The sequence below is a fragment of the Hylaeus volcanicus genome, chromosome 4 (assembly GCF_026283585.1).
Source record: "Hylaeus volcanicus isolate JK05 chromosome 4, UHH_iyHylVolc1.0_haploid, whole genome shotgun sequence".
Classification (NCBI taxonomy): Eukaryota; Metazoa; Arthropoda; class Insecta; order Hymenoptera; family Colletidae; genus Hylaeus; species Hylaeus volcanicus.
Window position 1 is genome coordinate 24827856 of NC_071979.1, and position 24767 is coordinate 24852622.

The 24767-nt window shown below is 37.3% G+C and overlaps 4 protein-coding genes across 8 annotated transcripts in view; 2 read left to right on the plus strand and 2 right to left on the minus strand.

Moving 5' to 3' along the window:
* The window catches only part of LOC128875383 (epsilon-sarcoglycan), a 25002-nt gene extending 12047 nt beyond the window's left edge, over positions 1–12955 (minus strand). The window contains exons 1-2 of one of the 5 annotated variants that reach the window (XM_054120910.1): positions 2729–2746; positions 2365–2421 (exon numbers count right to left, since the gene is read on the minus strand). In XM_054120910.1, the coding sequence (XP_053976885.1) occupies positions 2365–2421; positions 2729–2731 (60 nt within the window). In that variant the 5' untranslated portion in view covers positions 2732–2746. The other 4 variants (XM_054120916.1, XM_054120913.1, XM_054120912.1 and 1 more) reach the window with 4 other exon arrangements.
* LOC128875387 (uncharacterized) lies at positions 3578–18269 on the plus strand. The gene is made up of 12 exons (XM_054120921.1): positions 3578–3720; positions 5554–5595; positions 5674–5774; positions 6374–6461; positions 6537–6600; positions 6680–6900; positions 6968–7108; positions 7194–7355; positions 7456–7641; positions 7727–7792; positions 8591–10064; positions 12844–18269. The coding sequence occupies exons 1-12, from the start codon at positions 3658–3660 to the stop codon at positions 13026–13028; spliced, it is 2793 nt and encodes a 930-aa protein (XP_053976896.1). The 5' UTR covers positions 3578–3657; the 3' UTR covers positions 13029–18269.
* A 176-nt stretch (positions 18270–18445) lies between these two features.
* LOC128875386 (probable small nuclear ribonucleoprotein G) lies at positions 18446–19252 on the plus strand. Its single transcript, XM_054120919.1, has 4 exons — positions 18446–18644; positions 18754–18776; positions 18918–19042; positions 19131–19252. Exons 1-4 carry the CDS (start codon positions 18613–18615, stop codon positions 19179–19181), a joined length of 231 nt encoding a protein of 76 aa, XP_053976894.1. The 5' UTR covers positions 18446–18612; the 3' UTR covers positions 19182–19252.
* A 156-nt stretch (positions 19253–19408) lies between these two features.
* On the minus strand, positions 19409–24756 carry LOC128875381 (uncharacterized). The gene is made up of 3 exons (XM_054120908.1): positions 23283–24756; positions 22917–23190; positions 19409–22850 (listed from the first exon to the last, which is right to left on the minus strand). Exons 2-3 carry the CDS (start codon positions 23112–23114, stop codon positions 20916–20918), a joined length of 2133 nt encoding a protein of 710 aa, XP_053976883.1. The 5' UTR covers positions 23115–23190; positions 23283–24756; the 3' UTR covers positions 19409–20915.
* Between the last annotated feature and the right edge of the window lie 11 nt (positions 24757–24767).

The window sequence follows — 24767 nt, forward strand, 5'->3', positions numbered from 1 at the left end:
GAGTCCCTTATGACGCTTTGGCAACTAATTCCATGGATACAAAGCCTCGAACGCAATTTTATTATTCTTGATTTTCGTCTTATTTTGATGGGAAGGATAACCCTTTAAAGTTTCCGTCACCTATTGCCAAGTACTCTGGGTGTATGAAATAACGTTTGCGTTAAGTCCAAAGAAGTAGCAAACGATGGATATACGAAAACAATGCAAGCCCAATTCTCTGGTCATCGAAAACGTATTTTTACTCGAACAATGTCCACCGACATTGTCGGTCTGATAAGTTTAGTTATCGATGATCGCCAGAGACGAACAAGTCAATTGATACTTATCAGCTTTTTCCAGGCAATCGTAATGCAAAACATTTTATATCTCGAAAAAGAGGTACCGGCAGAAACAGAGAGTAATAATATGCAAAAGAGAAATGTAAAATATATATGTATAGAGCGTAAGATATTCTACTGGAACGAGACAGTTCGCTCGATGAAAATAGATGCGCCGTTTCGTGGCTCGATCCTTGTACAATGAACATGGCGATGCAACGCCGTATGCATGACTGTTCTTTCACGCAGGAAAACGAATCGAAAAGCACAATAACAACACGGTCATGGTATGCGTAGGCTTACGAAACGCGAACTGGATGTGGCGATACACTTTGGAAGACGACAGCAGACAACGGCGCACTCCGTCAGTAGGTTACACGCAAGTACACGCCGGAACGAAAACCAAACCGCAGCGCTACCGAGCGATCCACGATCCGTTTACCCTAACCTCGCGAAAGATCGAAAGATAATTGGCTAAAGGGAGATTTGGTAAAATTCTCATCTAGATGAAACATTTTGTGTAATAAATAAAAAATGAACTAGCCCTAGGTCTGATCGGGAGGAGGCATAATTGTCCATTTCGTATTTTCCCCACCAGATGGCCGCTTGCGAGAACGTTTGCTGCTTGTTGAAGATTGCATTTTAATATTCTAAAGCTAAAACAAATTTTCGCTATTCGTTTTGAATAGTGAGGAGGGAAAACATTTGTTCAAACTTTAAATAAAAAGTAATAAATGCGATCTATGCATTCGCGTACCGACTGATTCTTAATTTCTTTAATAAAAATTAAAATTTGATCGTTAGCCGAATGAATCGCTCTACAGAGGTTTTGTTCGTCGTCCATTAAACCATCCACCGCTCTCGTCTCGTCCATGTTACTATGTAGATTCGCGGTTGCAAAAAAAAAGAATTAAAAAAGAAAAAAAAAGGAAGGAAAGAATAAAAAAGATGCGAGCGTAAACGGAGCATAAAAGCGCGTGCGTTTCGCCCTTCTCATGCGCGGCTGGAACATCGTTTCCGACAGCAGTCTTCAGGACCGTATTGAACTATCCTGGCATGGCGAGCCTGAGGCGTTTCGAATTTCCATACTGAAAATATTTTGTCACAAAATTCGGAAACAAGATTTCACACGTACCAACCTAATTGTACTACTATTTTTAGTCTTATCTTCCAAAGATACGCGATATCGGACAGAGCATTCGCCGCCGCTTATCTAGATAAAAAGTTCGAGTCCCTTATTTGAAAGAGCTAAACGTCGTTCAAAGGTGTCTCACTAATTGTAAACGACATTTGTACTCCTCGATCGTAAATCAATAGCTTGTAACCTTTCAGTACTAATCGTGCTTGATTATTAATTAATCGCTACTCGTTACTTACAGACTCTTATTTAGTAATCGTAATCATGGATTACATTTTGCCAAACACTAGTGCATGTACGTAGAGCATCGAGTTGCTCGCGCGCATGTACCCTTATCTGAACGAAACTTCCGTCCTGTTTATTATCGTGACGCGTTTAGTAATTCCTGATAACTAGGCTACGTATTTCGACGAGTAACGGACCCACCGTTTAACCGCAAAGTTATCGATTAAGCGAAATCCTGTTTAGCAGACTATCGCGAACGAACTCGCGCCTAAAGCACAAGAAACAACAGAGCTCTTCGCGTCTAACGAGCAGAGGAATTTCTATGCACGACCATGTAGGACATCTATGGGTGTTCGTAAAACTAACTTTCAAATTCAAGCTTAATTAATAATTAGACTGCGGATCTTTATGCATTTATAGGAAATTTGAATGTACAAGAATCTACAAAATGCGAACAATATGCAAGAATATAAAAATAATTGAAAGTAAACGTCATGTTATAATATTTGCAAAATAAAATAAATTCCTATTTAGGTTCAATTTTTCTAGGCATGTTCGCGAAGATTTTATTTTGCATAAAGATCCGCAGTCTACTTATAATATATTACTACTTCAAAAACGTCGATGCAAAGTTTCAAATCTAAAAAGGGATGGCTAGCGATGGAAAGGATATCAAATTAGTACCATCCATATCAGGGCAGATGGATTTGGTGAAATCCAATCGATGGAAAGATTCTTCAGCTTTCCAATGATATGCGTTAGGTGTAGAAGTTAATTTTGTTAATATTCAATTATAGCTAAGTCTCAACAAACGTAAATTTTAATGTTCTTCGGGTCGAGAATTTAGAAAATGGGTACTTGAACGTAACAAAATGACGAGTAAACACGAGTTGCAAAAGAAAAAATAAACTGTCAATTATCGTTGTTTATAATTGCTACACTGTATTAATTCCATAATGGGCTATGCCCGTATATATTGAAATAAATAAATAAATAAATAATAAATGATCGAACGTAAAGCCACAGAATAAATTTCTACACCTAATACCATTTCGCATGAATGCCACGACACAAGAACTAAGAGGAACACGTTACAGCTGCGTCTCAACCGTGGAAACAACAAACGCTTCCAGAATCGCGCATGACTCTGGAAGTAAGCCAATGGGTTAAGCACTTTGGTATCGAGTTGGTCGAGTACCATCGACACCTGATCGTATCAGTCCCATCGCTAGTGGTCGCCCTAATCAGAAATCGAAGCTGAGATCTAAGCTACGTGGAACGAGGGTGACCGACAATTTTCGTGAAAGTGGAGATAACAAGAGGGAAAAAACGTGGTTTCCACGGAGTCGGTCTGCGGTAAACCCCCATGGGAATTCGTCGAACGAAGTGGTAGAGGTCGAAACGCGTTGGCGGTTAGCGGTCAGGGGCCCGGTATCTCCTCTCTCTGGCGTTTACGGTTTCCGACGTGCACGGCACTGCCTATTGACGTCTGCAGTAGGTAGGCGTGGTTTCGCTCTGTCCGATAGAGGGATTATATTTACCGCACCACACAACTTTTCTCTCTGGTGCGCGGCGAACAGGGCTTCGCGTTATTCGATTAATAATGTGTCGTATTCGCAGTGCGAGGTTTGATGCGACCGGTACACGCCGACGAACCGTGCCCACACCACGGCACAGGGGTTGATTCCTCCCTCCGGACTCACGGACGTTTCCTGGCCCGGGGGTGACTTTTTTTTCTCCTGGAACGTCGTACACAAGTGCTCGTCTATCCACGGAAAACTAATTCCCCCTGAGTGAACACAGTGCTTGCTCGCAGCAAGCACTCGACACGGTTGCCAGTGACACGGTGTGCTCGTGACAGGCTTTCGCACGTCGATCCGTGACTCTTTTACGTCGTCGTGGGACACGATACACCTGTCGTCCTCCTCTTGAACGCTCTTTCAAAGAAGTTTCCCTACCCGAGACGCATCCGAAAGAATGGCGGGTAACGGCGTTCCGGTTCTACTGGTCACCGCGAACGTTGGCAGTATTTTCGAGGAGGTACGTACCCATTACTTACACAACGACAGACTTTTTCTGTTTTCGTTTACACCAGTCGCACGACCCTGAGCGATCGATCGCGCGTCGCGATTTACACGTTCGTACGTGACACGACCTACTTCTTTCTTCCTTTCTCCCCGTTTCTTCCTTCTTTTTCAGCCTCGCCGTTTGTTTGGCGCGTCTTTCGTACGATGCTATCGTCGCGATACGCGCTGGCCATGCTTGTGTCCTGCCTTGGCATCTTTCGTCTTCGTTCCAACGATTTTTCTTTTTGTATCCTTGTTTTCCTCGACGTCGGGAACCGTACATCCTCGTGGCACTGTTGCACGCGACGTGCGTTTATAATTCGAATACACTCCACGACAAAACGACAGAAAACACCCTTGGATTTTTTCGGATTTTCGAAAACTATTGCTACACAATTTTTGTGTAACCTTGTATATCGGAAGTAGACCAAGTTTTCATCAGTTGTTTGTTTAACACGTTGATCGCCGTGTCACCCATATACGGGTGACAGTGCTTTCCACTGAAGAACTGAAAAAAAATTAATTCTGAAAATCAACCATTAAAGGGAATGAAATTAAACGAAATTCATGAATTTTTATGAAGTTACAAAAATAAATACGACGATTAATGTTTGATTATACAGTCTCCAGTAGTTTAAATAATATTTCATTTTAGCAGAAACTATTAATAAGAATATTTGTCTGGCATTCAATGTGTTAATGAGAATTAGAATTTATGTTATAGAATGAATTTATATTTCATGATGAAGCAATAATGGATCACTGAAATGTACTCCTATTCATTGTATATTATTTGAATAAAATTGTGTCCATCTTTGCTATACAAAAGTGTATCTTGGTAACATGTGTCAAAGTTTGTATCTGTGTAGAGTATTTTCCAGGAATTTGATTTGTTTATATGAAAAACAAGTGTAAAAATGATAGGACAGCAGTAATACTTGAAGCAGTTACCGAGCAACAGTTGGAAGATCAAGATTGATTGACGTCTCACTCAATTATTCTACTGTAATAAATATTGTGAATCACAAATACAGTCATTGTTCTTTGAATATCAGTTTAAGGATGTTAAAATGAGACACAAGTATGCAACTAAACATTATAGAACATACACAGAGACAGTTAGCTTCAATATTCATTCAATATTCAACATGAATTCTATTCTATTCTACACAGACAAACTAAAAGCAGAGATTGAAGATTAGAATACAATCTCATAAAAAAAAAATGATAATATCATTACTGTTACTTGTACGTGTCCTATTGTCCTGTCATGTTTCAACTCTTGCTCTATAGTATACATTGACAATTTTTCTAAGATAATATTCACACAAAATTAGTTATTCCTTACTGGATACAATGTCTCCTATTCTGCCTAAACAATGTTATTTTCATGCCTTGTTATAGCTGCCAAATGCAAATACTATAGGGGTATCCAATCATTTTGTCTTGGAGTGTACTACACGCATGCAGAACCGTGTGTTACGTCTACCAACGACTTCCTACGATTGCATGTTTATTATCGGTCGCGTAAATTTACATAGAGCCGAATTACACCTTCCCCTTGAGCCGATTGATACGTTGATGGCTTACGATCGGCGATCTATGCGATTTTTACCCGTAACGGGTCCTATTATTCGTACGTGAAAAGAACAATGAAGTAGCAACCATAAGCTAAAATGTTTTCGAATTTTTCAATATTCTGTTATTATTAAATTTTTTTCAACGACGAAACAGACGTAACGTTCGTTTAATAATTGCTTATCTCTAACAATGTCAAAGTTTTAAAAATGGTCCTATTTTTTTTCAGCCTAGCGTTATGTTGAAAATTTGGACGGAAGAATTTTTATCTGTAAGTATCACAGATAAGATGCATTGTCATTGCGTAAATATAACGCGTATTTACATTCACGTGGTATACTTTCCACAGACTATATTGAGGCTGGATCCAAAGTTTATTGCACTGCACTGCCAAGAAGTAGGTGGAAAAAATTATGAAGAAAGTATGAGGCATGTCGAAGACTTTGTTAGGTAATACGTTATTTTATTGTATTTTATTGACTGAATGTATTCTTATCTTTAATGATTTTAGTATTGCATGACCGATAATGATTATATTGTGTTACGGATGAAAGAGATTCTCTAGAAAATCTTGTTAAAGCGAAGCTTCTTGAAAGGTTTCCATGGACAGACCTGTTTAAGCCTAACTAAATTAATGGAATAAAAACTAATTCTTAATCCTCTAGTAACTTTTAAATGAAAATTGTATAATTTTTAAGTAATATTAAATATTCTATTAAATTTTTCACCAAACTGTTTGACATAATATCTTGTAGAGTTCATACGTAAGCTGTTTTAAAACTATACTAAGACAAATAGGTTTCCTTGGTTACTATATTGAATGTGATTTAACGCATAAGCGACAGAAAGGGATAAAAATAGATGATCATGCGTGGTTCTATGGTTGAGTGAGCCACTTCAAAAGATGGGTTTATCGAATGATATTGATAGGGGAGCAATGTAAAAGAAAAGCCTGAAAATATATTGATTCTTCTAGCTATTATGAAAAGTTTTAAATCTCCATTGTTTCTGCAAAGTTTAATTTAATCTAATAAAATTATCTTCTGCAGGTTACTTATGTCGTCAGAAGAGTTAAGGCTGTTTGATAAAATCAGAGTATTTTTAGACGAGGACTATTCGTCTGCTGAACATTTTACGGTATGTAAAGTAAAAAATATGATATATTTTACAATTTATAACAGCACATAATTCTATCTATGTGAATTGTTACAGGCACTTGGAAACTTTTACTTCGTACACGAATCTTTGAAAGAAGTTTTGTTATGGGACTTCCAAGGTACGATGTTTCCCCTGCTTTGCAAAATATATTCATATTTTTGAAAACAGTATATGCTTAATTGTTGTTACAATTGTAGAATGTACTTTTGTACCAGTAAGTGGAAAAGAGGTTCATTCTGGTAACATAGAAGCAGTTGCAACCAAAGAAAAAGCAAAGTTTCCTCAGGAATTTTTTCCAGAATGTAAATGGTCTAGAAAAGGATTTCTGAGAACACGATGGAGTATTAGTGGAACAGTTTTTGATCTCATAAACATACACTTATTTCATGATGCCAGTAACTTCATCGCTATGGAAACGGTAAGCGATATAACCACTCTATGAATAGCTTTGTAACTAATTTATTTATGTGATAATTTATTTTCAGTTCCCATCTGTATACAGTAAAACGCGCAGGAGAGCGCTCGAGCATACATTAGATAGGTTTCATAACGATAAATATCCAAATGTACCATACTTTTTATTCGGAGACTTTAATTTTAGAACAGACACGGCTAGCGTAATTAAAGTAAGCGAGAGCTAATATTCCATCCTATTCTTTGTCCCTACGAAAGCCCGATAAAACACAAAACTTCTGCTCTGTTTTTGCATAGAAACTTACAGAAGATACTCAAGAAAGAACATTATCGAATAAAGGAAATGTTTCGAAACTGCAATTTCACAATAAAGACGATGATCTCATACTAACATTAGGAAAGAAAGAATTTTCTCATTTCGAACATCAAAACGTTTTTATGAAAAATAGCGGACAGTGGGTAAGTAAATAATTGTTCGAACATTACGTTGTATAATGTTACTTATAATGTTGCATTAACAATTAGGAAGACCATAATGAAATTACCGATATTTATGTAGCTACGTGAATATGACAAAGAGCTGGAAGACTTTGATGGAAGACTATTTGAATTTCCCATTGAATTTGTACCCAGTTACCCGTTTGAGGAAGATGTCAATGAAGGTTCAAATTATATGCAGACAAGAGTTCCAGCTTGGTGCGACCGAGTTCTACTGAGCTCTACAGCGAAAATGCTAGTCCAAGATGTATGGAATATGTTTGTTAAACTTCTAACGTACGTTCTTCAAACAAGACTTTCGCATAATACGATATTATTTTCTTTTTAATCAGACATCATCATCGGATGCCGTGGAATATGGGATAATAGGTCCGACAACCTGCATGGGTGACCATAAGGTGAGACACGTTTATTTTCTAACTTTCGAAAGAGGTACTGGCTCGTTTCTACTTATTATACTGGGTACATATACTTACACACTTCCTAGTTCTTATTCTGATGATTCATTCTTTTAATTATTATGGTGCAGCCTGTTTTTCTGGAGTTTCGAATGAATCTTTAAGCACTAAGGTACCTATCTATGAACTGTCTGCCTGTTCTTATCTTGGTTTTACCCCTATATCCTATATTTCTGCTAGTACTCCACTATCTTGTTTATAAGTACATAGGGGCTTGTTCGATGTAGTTGGTTGAGTGTAGCATCACTTATAAATTCACGTCTTTAATGATTTCGAACATCACGATTCTAATTAACATTCCGCTATTTTATCATCGAATTAAGCGAATATATTTTATTTAATCGTCCCAGGTATGCACTTTAATCGCTTGTTCGATACATTTTCCATACGACTCATAATGTTCAAACTAAAAACCTTACAGCACCATAGTCCTTTGATAACAATTACAACAAAGTTAAAAAAAAAAAAAAAAGAACTAGTACTCGTCGAAGTATATTTAACGTTACAATCCCGATAGATCATCTACTAAATTCAAGAGTATTTAGTATGTTACAAACGTCGAGTATCATGTTACCATATTACTGTACCAAAAGTATTTCGTTTTTGTATCATTGTCCTGACTTACATTAATATTAGTTAGACTTTTTATAGAGTCCTACCATATGAGGAATGTCCCTCCATTTCTTCATAGCGATGCACGATAATACATAAGGATCGTCCATTTTTTCCCGTTTGCAGCCAGTCTACTTGAGGGTTAATCTCGCCTCGGACGAAGGTATGATAAACTGCTGCAACTTGTCACGTGCACCTGAGTTTTGCTTTCGAGTGCCAGAGAATTACGTGGAGTTATTGTCCATGTTGCCTGATTATAGTAGTTACGTTAGCCGACGGATCAATTACACCGATCGTTCGACTAATCTGTTGCACGCAGTACCCATTAAGCATGATCCCTACACTCCTGATAGCATGGACAGCCCGAGTCCAAATGCTATAATAGTAGCCTCTAGCGAGGTTCCAGACGTAGATCTAGGTAACATAAACGAATGCGACTACAACGCTACGTTGTCATCCGCACACGCGTCGAGCATAGTCAGACGCGTCGACAGAGCTGTATCGCCAGCCTTGTTGAAATCAAAGCTAGAACTGATCGTACGAAGTAAAAAACAGGAGGCAACGGACACGGACCAAGACGTGACCGATATCAAACGAAGCCCAAGCGATTGCTGTTTGCGATCCTGGCCTAATACCGATGAACAACGATGGACCGTACGAACAGACAGATGCAACAGCGATGTTTCGTGGCAGAGATCGCATCTCCTTACTCAAGCATGGATTCAGGGTAAAGGGCAGCAAGGGTACCATTCCTTTGGTGATTTTATTAATAGATCGTCCTTGAAGTCAACTCCGTTGGATGGCGTCGAAGGCTTACCGCCCGACTTGATTATACCAAGGATATCGATTATAAATGCGAGTAATTTCGAGTCAAACGAAAGTTCCGTGTACTTGCACGACGACAAGTACAGCAACTACTCGGACAATAAGCTGAGCACATACTCGGATGGCCGAACGAAGAGTCTAAGCGGCGAGGCGTTCAGTTCAGAAAAATCAGACGAACTTTGCGACAAAATAGACGATGAGAGTAACAGACTGAATTCGAAGAAAGTAGGTATCAAAGCGGATATGTATCTGCAGAACATAGGCGAGCTTCTAACGAATCAAGATACTTGCACGATGATTGTTAGTACAAATCTTTTTCAAATGGGAAGCAAAACGGATGAAAGCAAAATGTGCGATGTCAAAGAACAACATTTAAATGAAATTATAGATACCGCGCAGAACGTGAAACATAACGACAGGAGGGATCAGTATGTCATTCACTGTCCCAAGGGACAAACTTTAAGATTCCAGACGTCTCCAACATTACAGGAGACTGAAGTTCGTCTCGAAGAAAGGGATATATCGGATAAACCCTCCGAAACGGAGGCGGATAGTATGAAAGAGGAGCAAACGAATTCCAATAAAATAGACGTATGCAACGAAGTAGAAATTTCGGGATGCGAAGGCAATAATGAAATTCTGGCTTTGAGAGAAACTACGAGAAGCAATTCCGTGCAAAGTCAAGATACCGGGGATTACACTGAGAGCGTTAAATTGAAATTGAAAGCGTGTAAAGTCACGGAAAGGTGTAAACACAATATCGTTGGGAAGAAGAGTAGATGCCAAAAGTGTTGTTGCATTGTATTGTGAAGAGACACTTCGACTTTTGTTTCGCACTACATTATGTTCCTTATTTATTTTATAACGTCATAGTCATTCTTCTCGCGTCTACTTACACGTAACTTTCGTCTCGATGGTTTTCATATCAACTTTCTTTTTTTATATCCAACTGTCACGTTGGAGAATCGAAAACATAATTTATTTGTTAGGGAAGAACTTAATACGAAGACACTCGTCATGTATTTTTTTTCTTCATTTTTTTTTTTTTTTATACCGAACAATCGTCCAGATACGCGAAACTGTCATTGAAGAATTTGACGGGATCGTCTTTTTTACGATTTTAACGTAATGACGCTTGTTACGATAGATTCTTAATAAATAAGCTAGATTAGAGCGGAACTCCTTTAGAGACTATTAAAATATCCCGCTTACGCTCTGTTGAATACTACGGATTTTCATATTGTACGTGCATGCCGCAAGACGTTTTTATTTTTAAAGTGTCTTCTGCATGTGCATGATACTCGTCTTCGTACAGTATGCACTTTCGTTAGGAAATACTTGGTGATACGAATTACGTATATCCACAGTTAAAGCGTGAGCTTGGTTGATGTATGTACTCGTTGAAAAATGTGCGCACTTCCGCTAGTAAGTAAATAAATATATGCACACCTCGACTCGTTTAATTGTTTAAATAGGACGCGAAACAGAACCGAATTGTGTTTGCATTTCTTGCGGTACACGCTTTAACTGTAGATATTAAATGAAATAAACAGTATATTATTGTTGTATAGTGTTATATGTCGTTATGTACGAATCAGAGTATCCAAATGACTGTGTCGATGTATAATATCGAACAATACGTACGATGTATTAATGTGTATGGAATAGTATCGTTATGTTACCGAACACGTACCGACCAATTGTCTCATTTATGCACCAAGGGTTACATGCTCGACAAAGTTGTTGCCTCGCAATCCTTCATCGCAACAGTCATCAACGATCCGACGATTAACCGTGATTTCTCAATTCTCATACAAATATCACATCGATGTTGCTATCGTAAAGAAATTATTCACGTTGCACTTTTTTTTTTTTTTTTGTTTGTTTAAACGAAACTGTGTACAAAAACCTGTGTCTCTGTATGCATCGTATATCCTTGCCAACTGTGTCTACCATAGCATGTTAGTATAATGCACATGTAGTCCGGATACGTGGACTCGACTGCCAAAGTATAGTGTCGTTATTATATAGCAATAAGAAGATATTATCTTTATTTACAGAAAGAGTTAATGCCACGTTATTTTTCTTCTATGTTATTGCCGAGTTACCGATGCTTGTTCAGAAGCTTTCCTAAGTATTCGATCACGTTAAAAAAAAAAATTGTTAATTAAATGTTAAGGACGATATTAACTCGTAGTGCCCCGACGAAAGGCTCGAGAGTTGATTCGAGTTTCTGTTTCGGGGTGTTTTCGTCAAATCGTAGTCAATACCGTTAAACGTAAGGTAGTCTACATATCGATGAACGTATTTCTTTGAGTCTTGCCAAAAAAAGTTAACCACACGCAGTACAAGAGATAGCGTCGCAATAATAGCAACGTTAAATTGTTCCCTTCGTTGAATAAAGTGCTCGAGAAAGTTATATATTTATGTAGGTACTTAGCAAACTATAATTTGTAATTTTTATTCTGCCGGACCGATTTGAGATCTTTGAATCTAAGCGCAATAAACACCGCAGATTCGAACAATCGATTAATTATATATCAACTTTTTTTTTTTTATCCTACTACACTTACGACCCTTAAGACGCTAGCAAATATTTGTCTCGTTTGTAAATATAAATTTATTTTTAATACAACCGACAGTTGCTTTTTTTCATTTATGCCCTTTGTGACATATTCTCACGGTTCGTAAATATCATCGAGAAAAACTTTTATGCGCGAATATCGCGTTCATTTTTGCTTCGCATATATATGTATACATATACAGGGTGTCCTAAAAATGTTGAAACAGCTTGAAAGAGGTGGTTCAGGAGGTGATTTGAAGCAACTTTTTCCTTAGCAAAAATGTTGTCCGAGGCTTCGTTGAGGAGATATTAACGGAAAACACTGACCAATCAGAGCGCGAGTATCCCGATGGAGCGCTCGCAGTAGCGAATGAGCGAAGCCGGCTAGCGCGTAGCCTACGTTCCACCGGCATACTCGCGCTCTGATTGGTCAGTGTTTTCCGTTCATATCTCCTCAACGAAGCCTCGGACAATATTATCGCTAAGGAAAAAGTTGTTTCAAATCACCTCCCGAACCATCTCTTTCAAGGTGTTACAACATTTTTGGGACACCCTGTATATATATTTTTTTAATTAATTTTCGATTTTACACGTTCGTCACTGTTTTCTGCACGTTGCATCGTAGCGCTCTGTTAATGTTTCACATTTTTATATATCCATTTCGACACAGCAGAGCAGATTAAAGTGAATCGCGAAACTAATTTTCATCGAGAATAAACCGAGCATTGAAAAACATGGCAGTTCGTTCTTTTGAATTCAGTACTATTTCCCTCCGCTCGCCTCACGACACTCGATGAATTTGAAGTTAAAATTCTACGCTTCAGAACGAATCGACAACATGAAATTGTATTCACCTAATCGAACCCTATCGCCTATAGCGAATAGAATCACTGTTACGTTAAATACGTGTCCAAAGAGACATACTCTCTTACCTTGATCTGCTCTGCCAAGATTCGAAAACAGTAAGTGAATGCATGATTCCTGATCGCAGACACGACGAACGGGGAGCCTGAATCGGGTACGATGTTTGGCTTGAGTCGTGAGATACTCAACAACAATAACAACAACCACAACGGCAGCAACAATAACAACAACGGCGCAACAACCATCACGAGATACATACACATTAAGCACGCGGATTCGTCGGTTAAGATTTTCCGCGAGACGACAGTTTGATACCGCAGCCGCCATTCAAACCGAATTACGTGAACTGATATTTCTCGATCGCGTCGCAACGAATCGCATTTATCGATTCTAACCTATCGATCGGACGCGAATGCGAATCGCACGGCATTGTCTTTGAACTCGTCGCGATACACTTGCGCATAAGTCAAGTCACGAGATGTATGGTAAAGTCACGCAAAGTTACGTTAACATCGGGATTATGGCAGAATTATTTTACGCGTCGAGCAACTAGGCTAGGTTTTTACGCTATACGAACCGGCGAAGAATGTCGCGACCGGCAAGCCGTGTCCTCGATCAAAATATTTTTTGCGCGATTCGACACGATGTTCGTGGACCGTTAATTCTTGTGTGACCTTTTCAAATAATGTAACCAGATTTATGAGCCCCCTATACAATATGGCACGAATTAAAGCGTACTTGCTCCTCCTATAAGGAGAACTATAATTAAGGAACTTAAACTTTGAACGTCGGGATGCTTTAGCGTGCTCATTTATAAAAGGCTAAACAACATTCTTGTATTGCAGAAGGCTAATTGTATTCGCGTTAGCATTTATGGTTTCTTTTTGAACAATGAGAATCGATCACTACCTACGTTAACACTTTACCGACCACGATTGGACATGTAATTAAATTTCATGATATCTTTTATTTTCAGATTAATATATATATATATTAATCTGAAAAAAATATATATATATATAATATATATGTATATATATGTATATGTATATATAAAAGTAATGTCGTTTCTTTTACATTCAATTCAAACTTTCCAATAAATTTCTATCTTTAATTCACTATACAATCGCCCTCATTGTCAGAGCAGCCTTGTCACCTAGTGTGCAAATTTTCAATGCCAGAAATATCAATGAGCTGATAAATGATAAACAAGTATTTAAGATGACCAAAATGACATTACTTTCCAGTCCACCTAATAATATATATATCTTAATAATAATGAGAGCATACGATGCTATCCTGGTAATAGACAACAAAGTATTGCCATGGTAAAAATTCAACTAGTAGGCTACCAGTCGGTAAAGTGTTAATACAACCTATCGATAAGTGTACGTAATACCTACATATGTCAAAGGGAAATTGATACATCTGGTGACGTTATTCTTAAATGTTGGATTAAAGACGTAAATGTTCTCGTAGAGCGTTTGGGTGTCGTTAAATGTGTCATGGAGATACGACTGTAGCGTGGGGAAATGATAACTTAACATTATAAGTTGTGAATGTATTTGGAATTATTAATGTAACGACGCGTATCTGTCGGTACAATCGCGTACGCGATAAATAACTGTTTTACTTTTTAAGTGTTCGGTGTTCCTACACTATATTCTCGCGAAGAGTTCTTCCCGTAAAGACGAGCAGAGATATATACATAGATAGCGTTTTCGAGGAATATTGTTCGATGCGACATTACCGTGGCACCTTACTTTTTCCATAATTGTTGTTTAAACTAGGAGGTTAGAATTGCTACGATTGCTGCCAAAATAATTCGATTTAATTTTTTTGCAACGATTCGAGCAGTTTGAAATTTTATTGCACAACGTTAACCACGATTACCTCCGAATTTATAAACGGATGGTTACACCTGAGGCGGGCAATTGAAATTTCCAGTTGCAACTTCGCGCGTGGCGATTCTTTTATTTACGACTTCGAAAGTACAGTGTAGGACGAAATTATAGTCCACCCAACGTTTTTATCTACATTTAGAGATATACGTAACGAAAACCTTGGTGGGTTATCGCTTTGTCTCGCACTGTACACGCATGCTCGCGTATTCATCCCTATCGATATATCGACGGTGCTTCCACGAGAAATCCGTCACAGTCGAATACATATATACGTAATTGTGTGTGGTGTTTTATCGTATGCGATTTCAACCAGGGAAGTTGAAGAAAAATTATTATCATTAAAAATTAACGAGCTTCCCTTGCGAGTCGTTCGATGTTCAAAGAGAAAGTTGGCAATTTCCGACGAAACTTGTTCAAAGACATTTGATCCACGATAATTTCTAAATCCGATCCAGTTGAACTAAATTCGAGGGTACATTCCACTAGGGTAACTACTAGCTAGTGAACTCCAAGCCGACAAAGCAAATATATTATAGGAAGTAAACGTTAAAAAAAAGAAATACTCTGTAGACGTCATAGAACGTACGCATTTGCACGCAATATAACTGTACTCCCCATGTACCTACGATGAATGTCAAAAATCCATTGCGGACGCTTGCCGCTGATACTTAAGAGCCCTTGTAACACCGCCGCTAACTTTACGCTATTGGCGAATTCGCATGGGAATAAGGCATTTTACCAATGCTGTCCACAAATACGTTTACTGAGAAGATGAGAACGAGGTAAACTAAACTGCGACAGGGTCGAATCAGATGGCAATGGAATCAAGTATTTTTTAATTCTATATAGCATATCAGTATCTGAATAGGACTGATTCTCCGCGCACAAACCGTATCACACGTCCCTCGTCAAATCGGCGTGTTGACACCAGTGATGGGCAAAACCCTAGGCTTCGAATAAATCTGAAGTTTGCTAATGTCGGAAAACTTTAGATTTATTCGAAGCCTAGGGTTTTGCCCATCACTGGTCGACACAGGGAATTAATGCGAGTCCTATTATGTGATTGGTGTCTACATCTTTTCGGTAAACGGATAATAGTCTTTACGCGCCTTTGAACTCTTCCATGCGTCGTGCTGTGATTGCAAAACACGGCATAGGCTGTGACCAGGCACGTCCACACGAGGCTCCGAAGCTCAAGCACTTGTTACGACTATGTCCCGATAGGGTGGGCGTTACTACACATTACGACTGCGCGGTCTCTCGATTCACTCTGTTCCGGGGGCTATGCCATAGTGGCGTCTCTTTCTCTCTCACGACCATGGCGCATGGAAGGGATGAGTCGCGCGTGGAAGGGGAAGGGGTTTCGCGAAAGGCTCCGCCGTGGGCGACGCTGCTTCGCGCGGTGCCCTTCCTCGCAACTTTCTTCGCATTTCTATTTTTTAATTTAGAGAACTGTTAAAGATTTTCGAACAAAACTCGCCGGACCATTACACCCCCCGCGTTTTGCGCTTTCGATTATTGCCTTTGGTGCGACAAACGACGTATATAGTTATTTTATAAGAACAGTTATTGTATTCGGAGAAATGGTAAACTCGAGGGACTCGAGACGTTTACCTACGACTGCTTTTAAATCCGTTCCATCTTACACGTTTTGCGAGTTTAACGCGACAGCGACGTCGGTAAGCGTAGACGTAGTAATTGAATGTCTTCGAGGTTTTTACGCTTACTCGACGGAAAGCCTTGCTGCTTGTTTCGCGACATACACACAAATTTTACTCGAGCTCCCCTTAAAATTCCTTTGCCAAACGCTACTCGAAATGTCTACCAATGTGTATGTCGACGATAATCGGAAGTCATTCCTTGAGAATTACCCGTAAGATAAAGTCAACGCGCGAGGAGAATGTAATAGACTTATAGGGTTGACTAATTTAGCGAAACATTCCTTTGCATATCTGAGGCCCGCTGGCCTCCCTATAGCTCAGGTACCTCGCCATCGCTAAACCCGTACTGTAGCTACGATCAAATAGCTACAGCCCTTGAGGGAGTAAGGGTGTCCCAAAAATGTTGTAACACCTTGAAAGGGGTGATTCGGGAGGTGAACTTTTTCCTTAGCGAAAATGTTGTCCGAGGCTTCGTTGAGGAGATATTAACGGAAAACCCCGGACCAATCAGAACGCGCGTATACCGGTGGAGCGTAGGCTACGCGCTAGCCTGCTTCGCTCATACGCTACAGCGGCCGCTCCACCAGTATACTCGCGCTCTGATTGGTCAGTGTTTTCCGTTAATATCTCTTCAACGAAGCCTCGGACAACACTTTCGCTAAGGAAAAAGTTGCTTCAAATCACCTCCCGAACCACCCCTTTCAAGATGTTACATCATTTTTGGGACACCCTGTATATACAGGGCAGAGGTGATTTGAAACAACTTTTTCCTTAGCGAAAATGTTGTCCAAGGCTTCGTTGAGAAGATATTAAGGAAAAACACTGACCAATCAGGGCGCGAGTATGCCGGTGGAGCGTAGGCTACGCGCTAGCCGGCTTCGCTCATACGCTACAGCGGCCGCTCCACCAGTATACTCGCGCTCTGATTGGTCAGTGTTTTCCGTTAATATCTCCTCAACGAAGCCTCGGACAACACTTTCGCTAAGGAAAAAGTTGTTTCAAATCACCTCCCGAACCACCTCTTTCAAGGTGTTACAACATTTTTGGGACACCCTGTAGTTCAGTGTACGCTACTAATGTCTAACCAATTTTCAAATGGTCGCTATGGTGCATCCCATGGAAGTCTATTATTCTTCTCGCGTGTCGACAATAGTTGCAGCTAAAGCGTATAATTCAACGCATAGGTAGAACCTGTATGGAGTACCTGATCAGTTCAAACAAAGTATGAAATACGCTGTTGTGTCTCTCACGTCATCTCGATTAAATAACACTGTTTCGCTCCATGCAATACATAGAAATTACATAGGAGTCTGAGTTATACGCTTTACCTGTAATGCGATAAATTAACTCTATGTGCGGTATTGATATATTCATAGTATTAAGGATGTGACGCTTTTACCAAACTGGTTTTAGGATCTTCCTTGCGGGCAAGTTTTTCGAGAAACCTTTTCGGTAACCTGGATCATCGTTTTCCTTGAAATTCGTATCATGGGAAGTCGATGATCCTTACTACTCGGTGACATCTTCAGTTTGATAAACTAGTCGAAACGAAGAGCAAGTTTTATTAACGAGAAAACGAAATTTGTTAGTTACTCGAAGCGACACGTTTCGCTTCGATGGAATTGAAATTTTAAAGTGCGCGATCGAAAGCCTTGCTTGCTCCGATGCTTTGAAGGATACATTATTTCCTTCCGTCTTCCGACGGCAGGTAACCGTTGTACTTTTATATATATGAATGTACTTATATTTTGTACTGGCAGTACCTTGCAAGACCATAATATGTTGAACGATGAGATTAATTATATGTACATGCGTAATGTCAGTGTTGTATGAATAAACGTTTTACAGTAGGGTCGTTACTTTTGTCGACCAAGAGAGTTGGACGATGTTCTGTTAAGTTTTCGAGCCGAATGTAAACTAAATTGTGATGCACTTATTTCATGTATTAGAGTATACAAAGGAAAATAAAGTTAACGTTCTACAGTGTCTATCAATTCTTTATTCTTTATTCTTTACATTTCGACAAACTTGGGCGTTTTACCACTGATGGCGCTGATCATAGATTTATAAATTTAATTTGTGCAGTTTCGGTAGATGGCTATGGATTTGAATTAAAAAAGATAAATATAGGGTTTTTACTGTTTTAATCTTGTCTCGAGTTACATGGTTATGTTACTAGGATTCACCTTCACGTTGAATACAGTCTAACCGCGTGCATGTTTTGAAAGCCGAAATAAATAAATAAATATATATATATATACATATATGTTTTTGACTGTATAACGAATATTCCGTAAAGTAACATTTCTTGTGAATAATAAACATTTAAACATGAGTAAAGCACATCCTCCAGAACTTAAAAAGTAAGCATTTCAGTAGTTTTCTTTGTTATGCATTTAATCCTAAAGAACGTTATTTTAACTTTACGTCTTTTGTTATTGCAAATTAAAAGTTTCTTTTTCTTCGTTTCAGGTACATGGACAAGAGATTGTCATGTGAGTATGAATTATTTGGAAAATGTTTATTTGCGTTTGCATATTTTAACCTTGAAAACAGTATAAATTTTGGAGTACTTCTGCTTTCTCAAAATGTCATAAATTATTTGCACTGATAATGATATCTATGTTTTGTTATAGTGAAGTTGAATGGTGGAAGGCATGTTGTTGGTATTTTACGTGGTTTCGATCCATTCATGAACATGGTGATAGATGAAAGTATCGAAGAATGTAAAGATGGTACTAAAAACAATATTGGAATGGTGGTCAGTTATACTATGAAAAGTTTTGAATTAATATGTTGTATAATTATGTGTTAGTATAAATGAACTCTAATATATTATTTTGTCTTAGGTAATACGTGGAAACAGTGTTATAATGTTAGAGGCTTTGGACAGAATATGACTGGAAACATGGAAACTGTACAGAAATATACTTTGTATTCTAAAGAAACTAAGTAAACATTTTATATGATAGATTGGGCAATATTTAATTTTATTTATCCTTTAAATATAACTTGTAAATCATATTTAGTTTTTCTAAGTTTAAACACAAAAGTTTATTTTAAACAAATGAATTGTTTATTATAAAAACATTTTTGCTAAATACATTAATGGACAACTTTACATGTTTTATTCAGGACGCATTGTTTAGCTTAATACTTCTGGAATATTTATAATTTTAAAAATAATTTGTTCATGTGTCCATAGTCTCTGTTATAGTTCAATAAGATTCATTTAAAAATAAAAAATATCTGGTATTCTATAAAAGAATTAATGGAATAAATTTAATTTGCGATCAATATTTATGGTTTTATGAGATGTTTGTAAATGTATTTGTATAAGGAACATTAAAATTTAGAAGGCACGTAATATTTCACTCACTTTCCTTATCAAGGAACATTTCTGTATTGTAAGAAAACTATCTTTTCTTTAAGCCTGGCGATCTATCTCTGTTATCAACATTCGGTAAAATCTGGGTATTAATTTCGAAGTTTAAACTGTACTCTACAACAATGTAGAATGACAGTCTAATCTGTGTCATACAATATAACATAACTATTTGATTTATTCAACAGTAGCTTGTGTATATTTTCTTGATATGAAGGTATTCGTGCGATTAATATTACTTTAAAAAATCGAACATTTCTAAGAATAGCTATCGTGAATATGTAGTGCATAATAGAATGATCTATCTCTAGTAATACATTCTCATCGAAGATAGCAAAATGAAAGGCAAAATATTCCATAGACAATTAAAACTTCTCGTGAAAAATTTTTAATTAGTAGCTACGTAATGATAAATTAGACAAAGTCATATAGAACTCTTCTCAACAATATTAATTCATTTTTTTCGTAGTTATAGAATATATTATTGAATATGTCTAAAACATTACTAAACTTTAATCTAAATGAATGATTCAATACTTTTGACTAAATAGCTATTTAGCTAAAAGTAAAAGGAACACAATACAATTTATATGTACATTTACACGTTAAAAATGGCATTCAACTCTCTTTCCATACAAAATACTTTTAAAATTAATAAAAAAAATTCTCTGCTTCTAAACTATATATGTGATCTTTTGTTTAAATTATTGGGCTGTGCGTTTTGAGATATGCGTAATAATCGTATTCAAGTCTGTAAAAGTGATTAGTGTGCTCAAAGTTACATTCACTATTCAGTTAAGGATATTGAATTTTCATGTCAAACGAACAAAATTGTTACAGTGGAAAGGTGGCCATGTATCACAGTTTGGAAAATTGTTAATAATTTATAATTATTCTTAAATTTAAATCTTTTTTTGATGTTTAAATTTTTGTAAAGTATGTTAGTTGTTCAAAAATATGATTTTAGTTTAAATATTGTGAAACATGTTTCTGCAACATTGATAATTAAACGTTTATTTGTATTTGCCCTGTGTATTTTAAAGATAAATTTCAAGTAGGCATATCGTGAAATCTTCTTTCAAAAATAAATAGTACTATTGAAAAAAATATTAACACATCTAGTGTAAATAGTATTTCATCATTGAAACATCTGTTAGCGGCAACTTTGCATACTCCGGTTTATAACAAATATACTTTCAATCTTAACGTTTCTTACTTCAACTTTAATAAATGACTAACTTGGAATGCTTTATACTTGATATTCCGATTCCTTTTTTATATCTGAAGCACTTAATTGATCAGAAATAGAAACATATCCGTTCATGTTCTGATCATGTTCCTTTTTTATTTCTTTTTTCGAAAATACCTTCGTTTCACTTATCTCGTCATACGCGTTACCATTTTCAACAATTTCCTCTTTTATGTCAATGCTTTCAATTTTGTTGTGCACTGACGCGATATGCCTCTCTAATTCTTCTATTAGAATTTCATCGTGACATATCGTGCATTCTGTTTTTTTATGACATTTTTGTCGATGACGCTCCAAAAGAACGACAGATGTGTAACTAATATTACAGTCTAAACATTGTAAAGTAGTTTGCTGGTTACATGGACCAGAAGGAATACTATCATTTTCATGCTCCTTTGACATGTGTCTTTTCATGTCATATCTATTGCTAAAGGACTCTGTACATATTTTACAAGGAAATCGTTTTTCACCTGTATGTTTAGCAACATGCACTTTGAAATACCAATCTGTACTAAAACATTTAAGACAATACTCGCATTTGAACTCTTTCTTTTTGTGTCTGCGTTTCTTTCTGATTGCTGTTTTCTTCTTTTTTTGCAATGTACCTTTAAGAGCTTTTGGAGTATTGACTTTTGGCACAGAAGTTGAGTGTCGAGTAGTTCGTCGTTTTGTTACAGGTATCGGTGACGGTACAGTTACTGGTGCTGGTGCTGGTGCTGGTACCGGTACCGGCGGATCTGCTATAATACAAAACTTTGGTATACCCTGTGTTTGATGCAATAACGATGGTTCTGTTATTAAATTGGTTATAGGCACAACACGTATCGGTGTCACCAACGGTTTAGGCTGAATAGGTGAATTTGTCACAATCGGTGATTGTGAAAATAATAAATCGTTTAACGTTATTGGCTGCGCATCGTGGTGTGTTGCAAACGTGACAAACTGACTTTGAGGTAAAGGGACTGTATTGGTCGATGTTGTAAGTGGTCTACTATTAGACGAAGTTAAATTTGCTGAAGTAGTTATACTATTTTCGTTAGAACATGGTGTTTTTCCAACGAATATACTTTGTTGTGGCAATACAACTGGTATACTAGGTAAAAGTTTTCCAAAAACATTATACATGTTGTTAACTTGTTGGGTAGTTTGAGTAGAGGACACAGTTATGTTAACCATGGGTTGCTGCACAGCAACTGATTTTGGAATAATAATTAACTCTGCATTATTTTTTAGTGTTTCCATTACTGTAGTAAGATCCATATAATCATTCTTTTTTGCCTTAGAAGCTTCAATGAGTTGCATTTCTCTTTCACGCATTCTTTCTTTTAGTATTTGAGCACTATTTGTTTCATTGTGACGATATTCGTTCTTCCGCGTACAATTTTTATGATGTATACGACACCTTCGCGTTTGTAGCTCAATACCACAAATGTCGCAAGCCGTCGATCGATTGCATCTGTTTAATCTTATCACAGCTCTGCGACAACGATCGTGATCGATGCTCAATGCATCACACTTTTCATTTGCACAATGTTTTGAAACAGGTGCACTTATTTCGTCTTCTTCTATGTTGATGGCTAACATTGGAGATACTCCATCTCGATCTACGTATTGTTGTACTGCTACGTCACACACAATTTCCTCGCATGGTTCATAATGACCGCAAGGCTTTCTCTCCATCTTAATAGGCACTAGTGCAATTTCTGATTTACCTTCTCTTTTCGAAGGTAACAGATTCTCTTCCTGATCACTTGGTAGAGGAACTATGGTTAATTCTGTTCGCTTTGAAATGTTTAAATCTGAATCAAATTTATACAAATTGTTTACAGCAATGTTATTATTCGAGGTAGAATTTGCATGTACATTTAAAGGAATCGTTTTAATAACAATATTTGGTCGACTGAATAAACGTTTCACTGGATCCGAGTTCAGCACCTGCAAATAAAATTCGAATGTTAGAATAAAATAAATATATATGTATAATGTATATATGAAACTCACCTCGGATAAGGCAGTTGTTGGAGTAAAATCTGTAGGAGACATATTAGATGTTACAGGTTTACGGATAAGATTCGGTAACAGGGCATGAGCCATTTTCACCATACAAAAATAGAAAATCGTAATATCCTGCAAATTAGGATGAATTTTTCTAACATGTAACCATATTCTGGAATTTTTACTCCAATTCTTATATGTCATAAGCGTGCATTTTATTCCACAGTAATAACGTAGCGCTTAGTAAACCATCGAACGTTAAGATTCCTCACGATTTCATCTATGAGATATTATTAAAAACTTTGTTAATACGCGAAGCGATTGTTAGGTTATCGGTTCTTTGACAAACTAGTAACGTGTAATAATACATACATAGATACGCGGTGTTTAGGTAGTTGGGCAACATTTGGCAACGCTACGTTCACAGGTTATTTGTAATATTGTCACCGACAAGGATCAATAATCGCGTTAATTCGACACAACACTTACACCATTTATAAATTTACGATCGTGTTGAATCGAAACAATTCGTCGCGACGCGTAACCTATGAAACCGTACTTTTTATTCTTCGTATCTGAACAAGATAAACATTAGAAATGAAACGAACGTAGTAAATAAGACCATGCTTTAAGGTCTTCGAGACTGCTGTTTACAATATTTTAACATAGAAACTTATCGACAAATACATCCGTTATAGATGTACAGTCTACTCGAATAAATTCTATTGGAAAGGAATACCACGACAGGCAGGTTTCTCCCACTTGGCAAACTTTTCAAGTAAACATTTGATATTCACAATTTTAGTATAAAATGATAAATTAGCTTTTTCGAAGCCACGTCGATTGTCACAGCTGATTCCATTTATTACAATTTTCGTACAAGAATGCCCGAATTCTATGGAATTAAAATAAACGAATCAACGTTAAATTAAGCGCTCGATCAGCAAAACATGTGGAAAAAAAGAATCAAGAAATAATGGAAGAAAGCTTATTCGCGTAATGTTACTTATAAAAATAATTATGCGAGCGGATTGTACAGCTTAGGACTACGCGAACCACATTCTTTTGTTATGTACACAAAATTTACGAATGCAATTCCTTCTTTTATTTTCTTTCTAATTTCGATGCTATGCTATAGATACAATTTATTTACCTACCTCTTCTTTCGATCACGGCGTCAATGATTCAAAAATCGCATGCGTGGAATAAAGAATTTATTCTAACGATTCCATGGATTGGGAAATGTACAAGTTTCAAGACAACGTTTAAGTAGTCTACATCTTGGCCGTTTAACACGTAGAATGCGATTTATCTTTGGTATTGAACGTAGAATGCGACGGTATCTGTTAACTACAATAAGCTGCAAAACAATTGCCAACAGAATCATAGAATTTCCATAGTAGCTGCTCGATTGCATTTAACGAACCTCGTCTAATCAATTTAAAACGTGTTCGACGTGTTCGAAAACGAATGGTACTCTTAAAAATGATATCCTTCGTCGGTCAAGGCTTCCTCGACAGATATTTTTCTCTTTGTAGTCGTATATGCCGTGTGCGAAACATTTGATTGTCTTTACATCAGAGCAATACATACGATGCTATTGCGCGAAAAACATAACGAACGAAAGCGGTGAGCGACTATAAACGACACGCCTAGTGGATGGATATTGTCGAAAAGCTTTATTGAACTTAAAAGTTGCGATTTCTAAAGAAATGAAGAAAAAGTAATTTCAACGCATCGAAACGTCTGTACATAGGAACTGTATAAATTAAAAGCGAACAATCGTATACAAGTAAAAATACATCACGAGAGAGAGAGAGAGAGAGAGAGAGAGAGAGAGAGAGAGAGAGAGAGAGA

Coding starts and splice junctions, on each gene's coding strand:
- LOC128875387 (XM_054120921.1), top strand. CDS start 3,658: ATGGCGGGTAACGGCGTTCCGGTTCTACTGGTCACCGCGAACGTTGGC. Junction 7,356..7,455: donor TGAAAAATAGCGGACAGTGG/GTAAGTAAATAA, acceptor ATATTTATGTAG/CTACGTGAATATGACAAAGA. Junction 7,642..7,726: donor CGAAAATGCTAGTCCAAGAT/GTATGGAATATG, acceptor CTTTTTAATCAG/ACATCATCATCGGATGCCGT.
- LOC128875386 (XM_054120919.1), top strand. CDS start 18,613: ATGAGTAAAGCACATCCTCCAGAACTTAAAAA. Junction 18,645..18,753: donor CATCCTCCAGAACTTAAAAA/GTAAGCATTTCA, acceptor TCTTCGTTTCAG/GTACATGGACAAGAGATTGT. Junction 18,777..18,917: donor CATGGACAAGAGATTGTCAT/GTGAGTATGAAT, acceptor GTTTTGTTATAG/TGAAGTTGAATGGTGGAAGG.
- LOC128875381 (XM_054120908.1), bottom strand. CDS start 23,114: ATGACATATAAGAATTGGAGTAAAAATTCCAGAATATGGTTACATGTT. Junction 22,851..22,916: donor CAACAACTGCCTTATCCGAG/GTGAGTTTCATA, acceptor TTTTATTTGCAG/GTGCTGAACTCGGATCCAGT.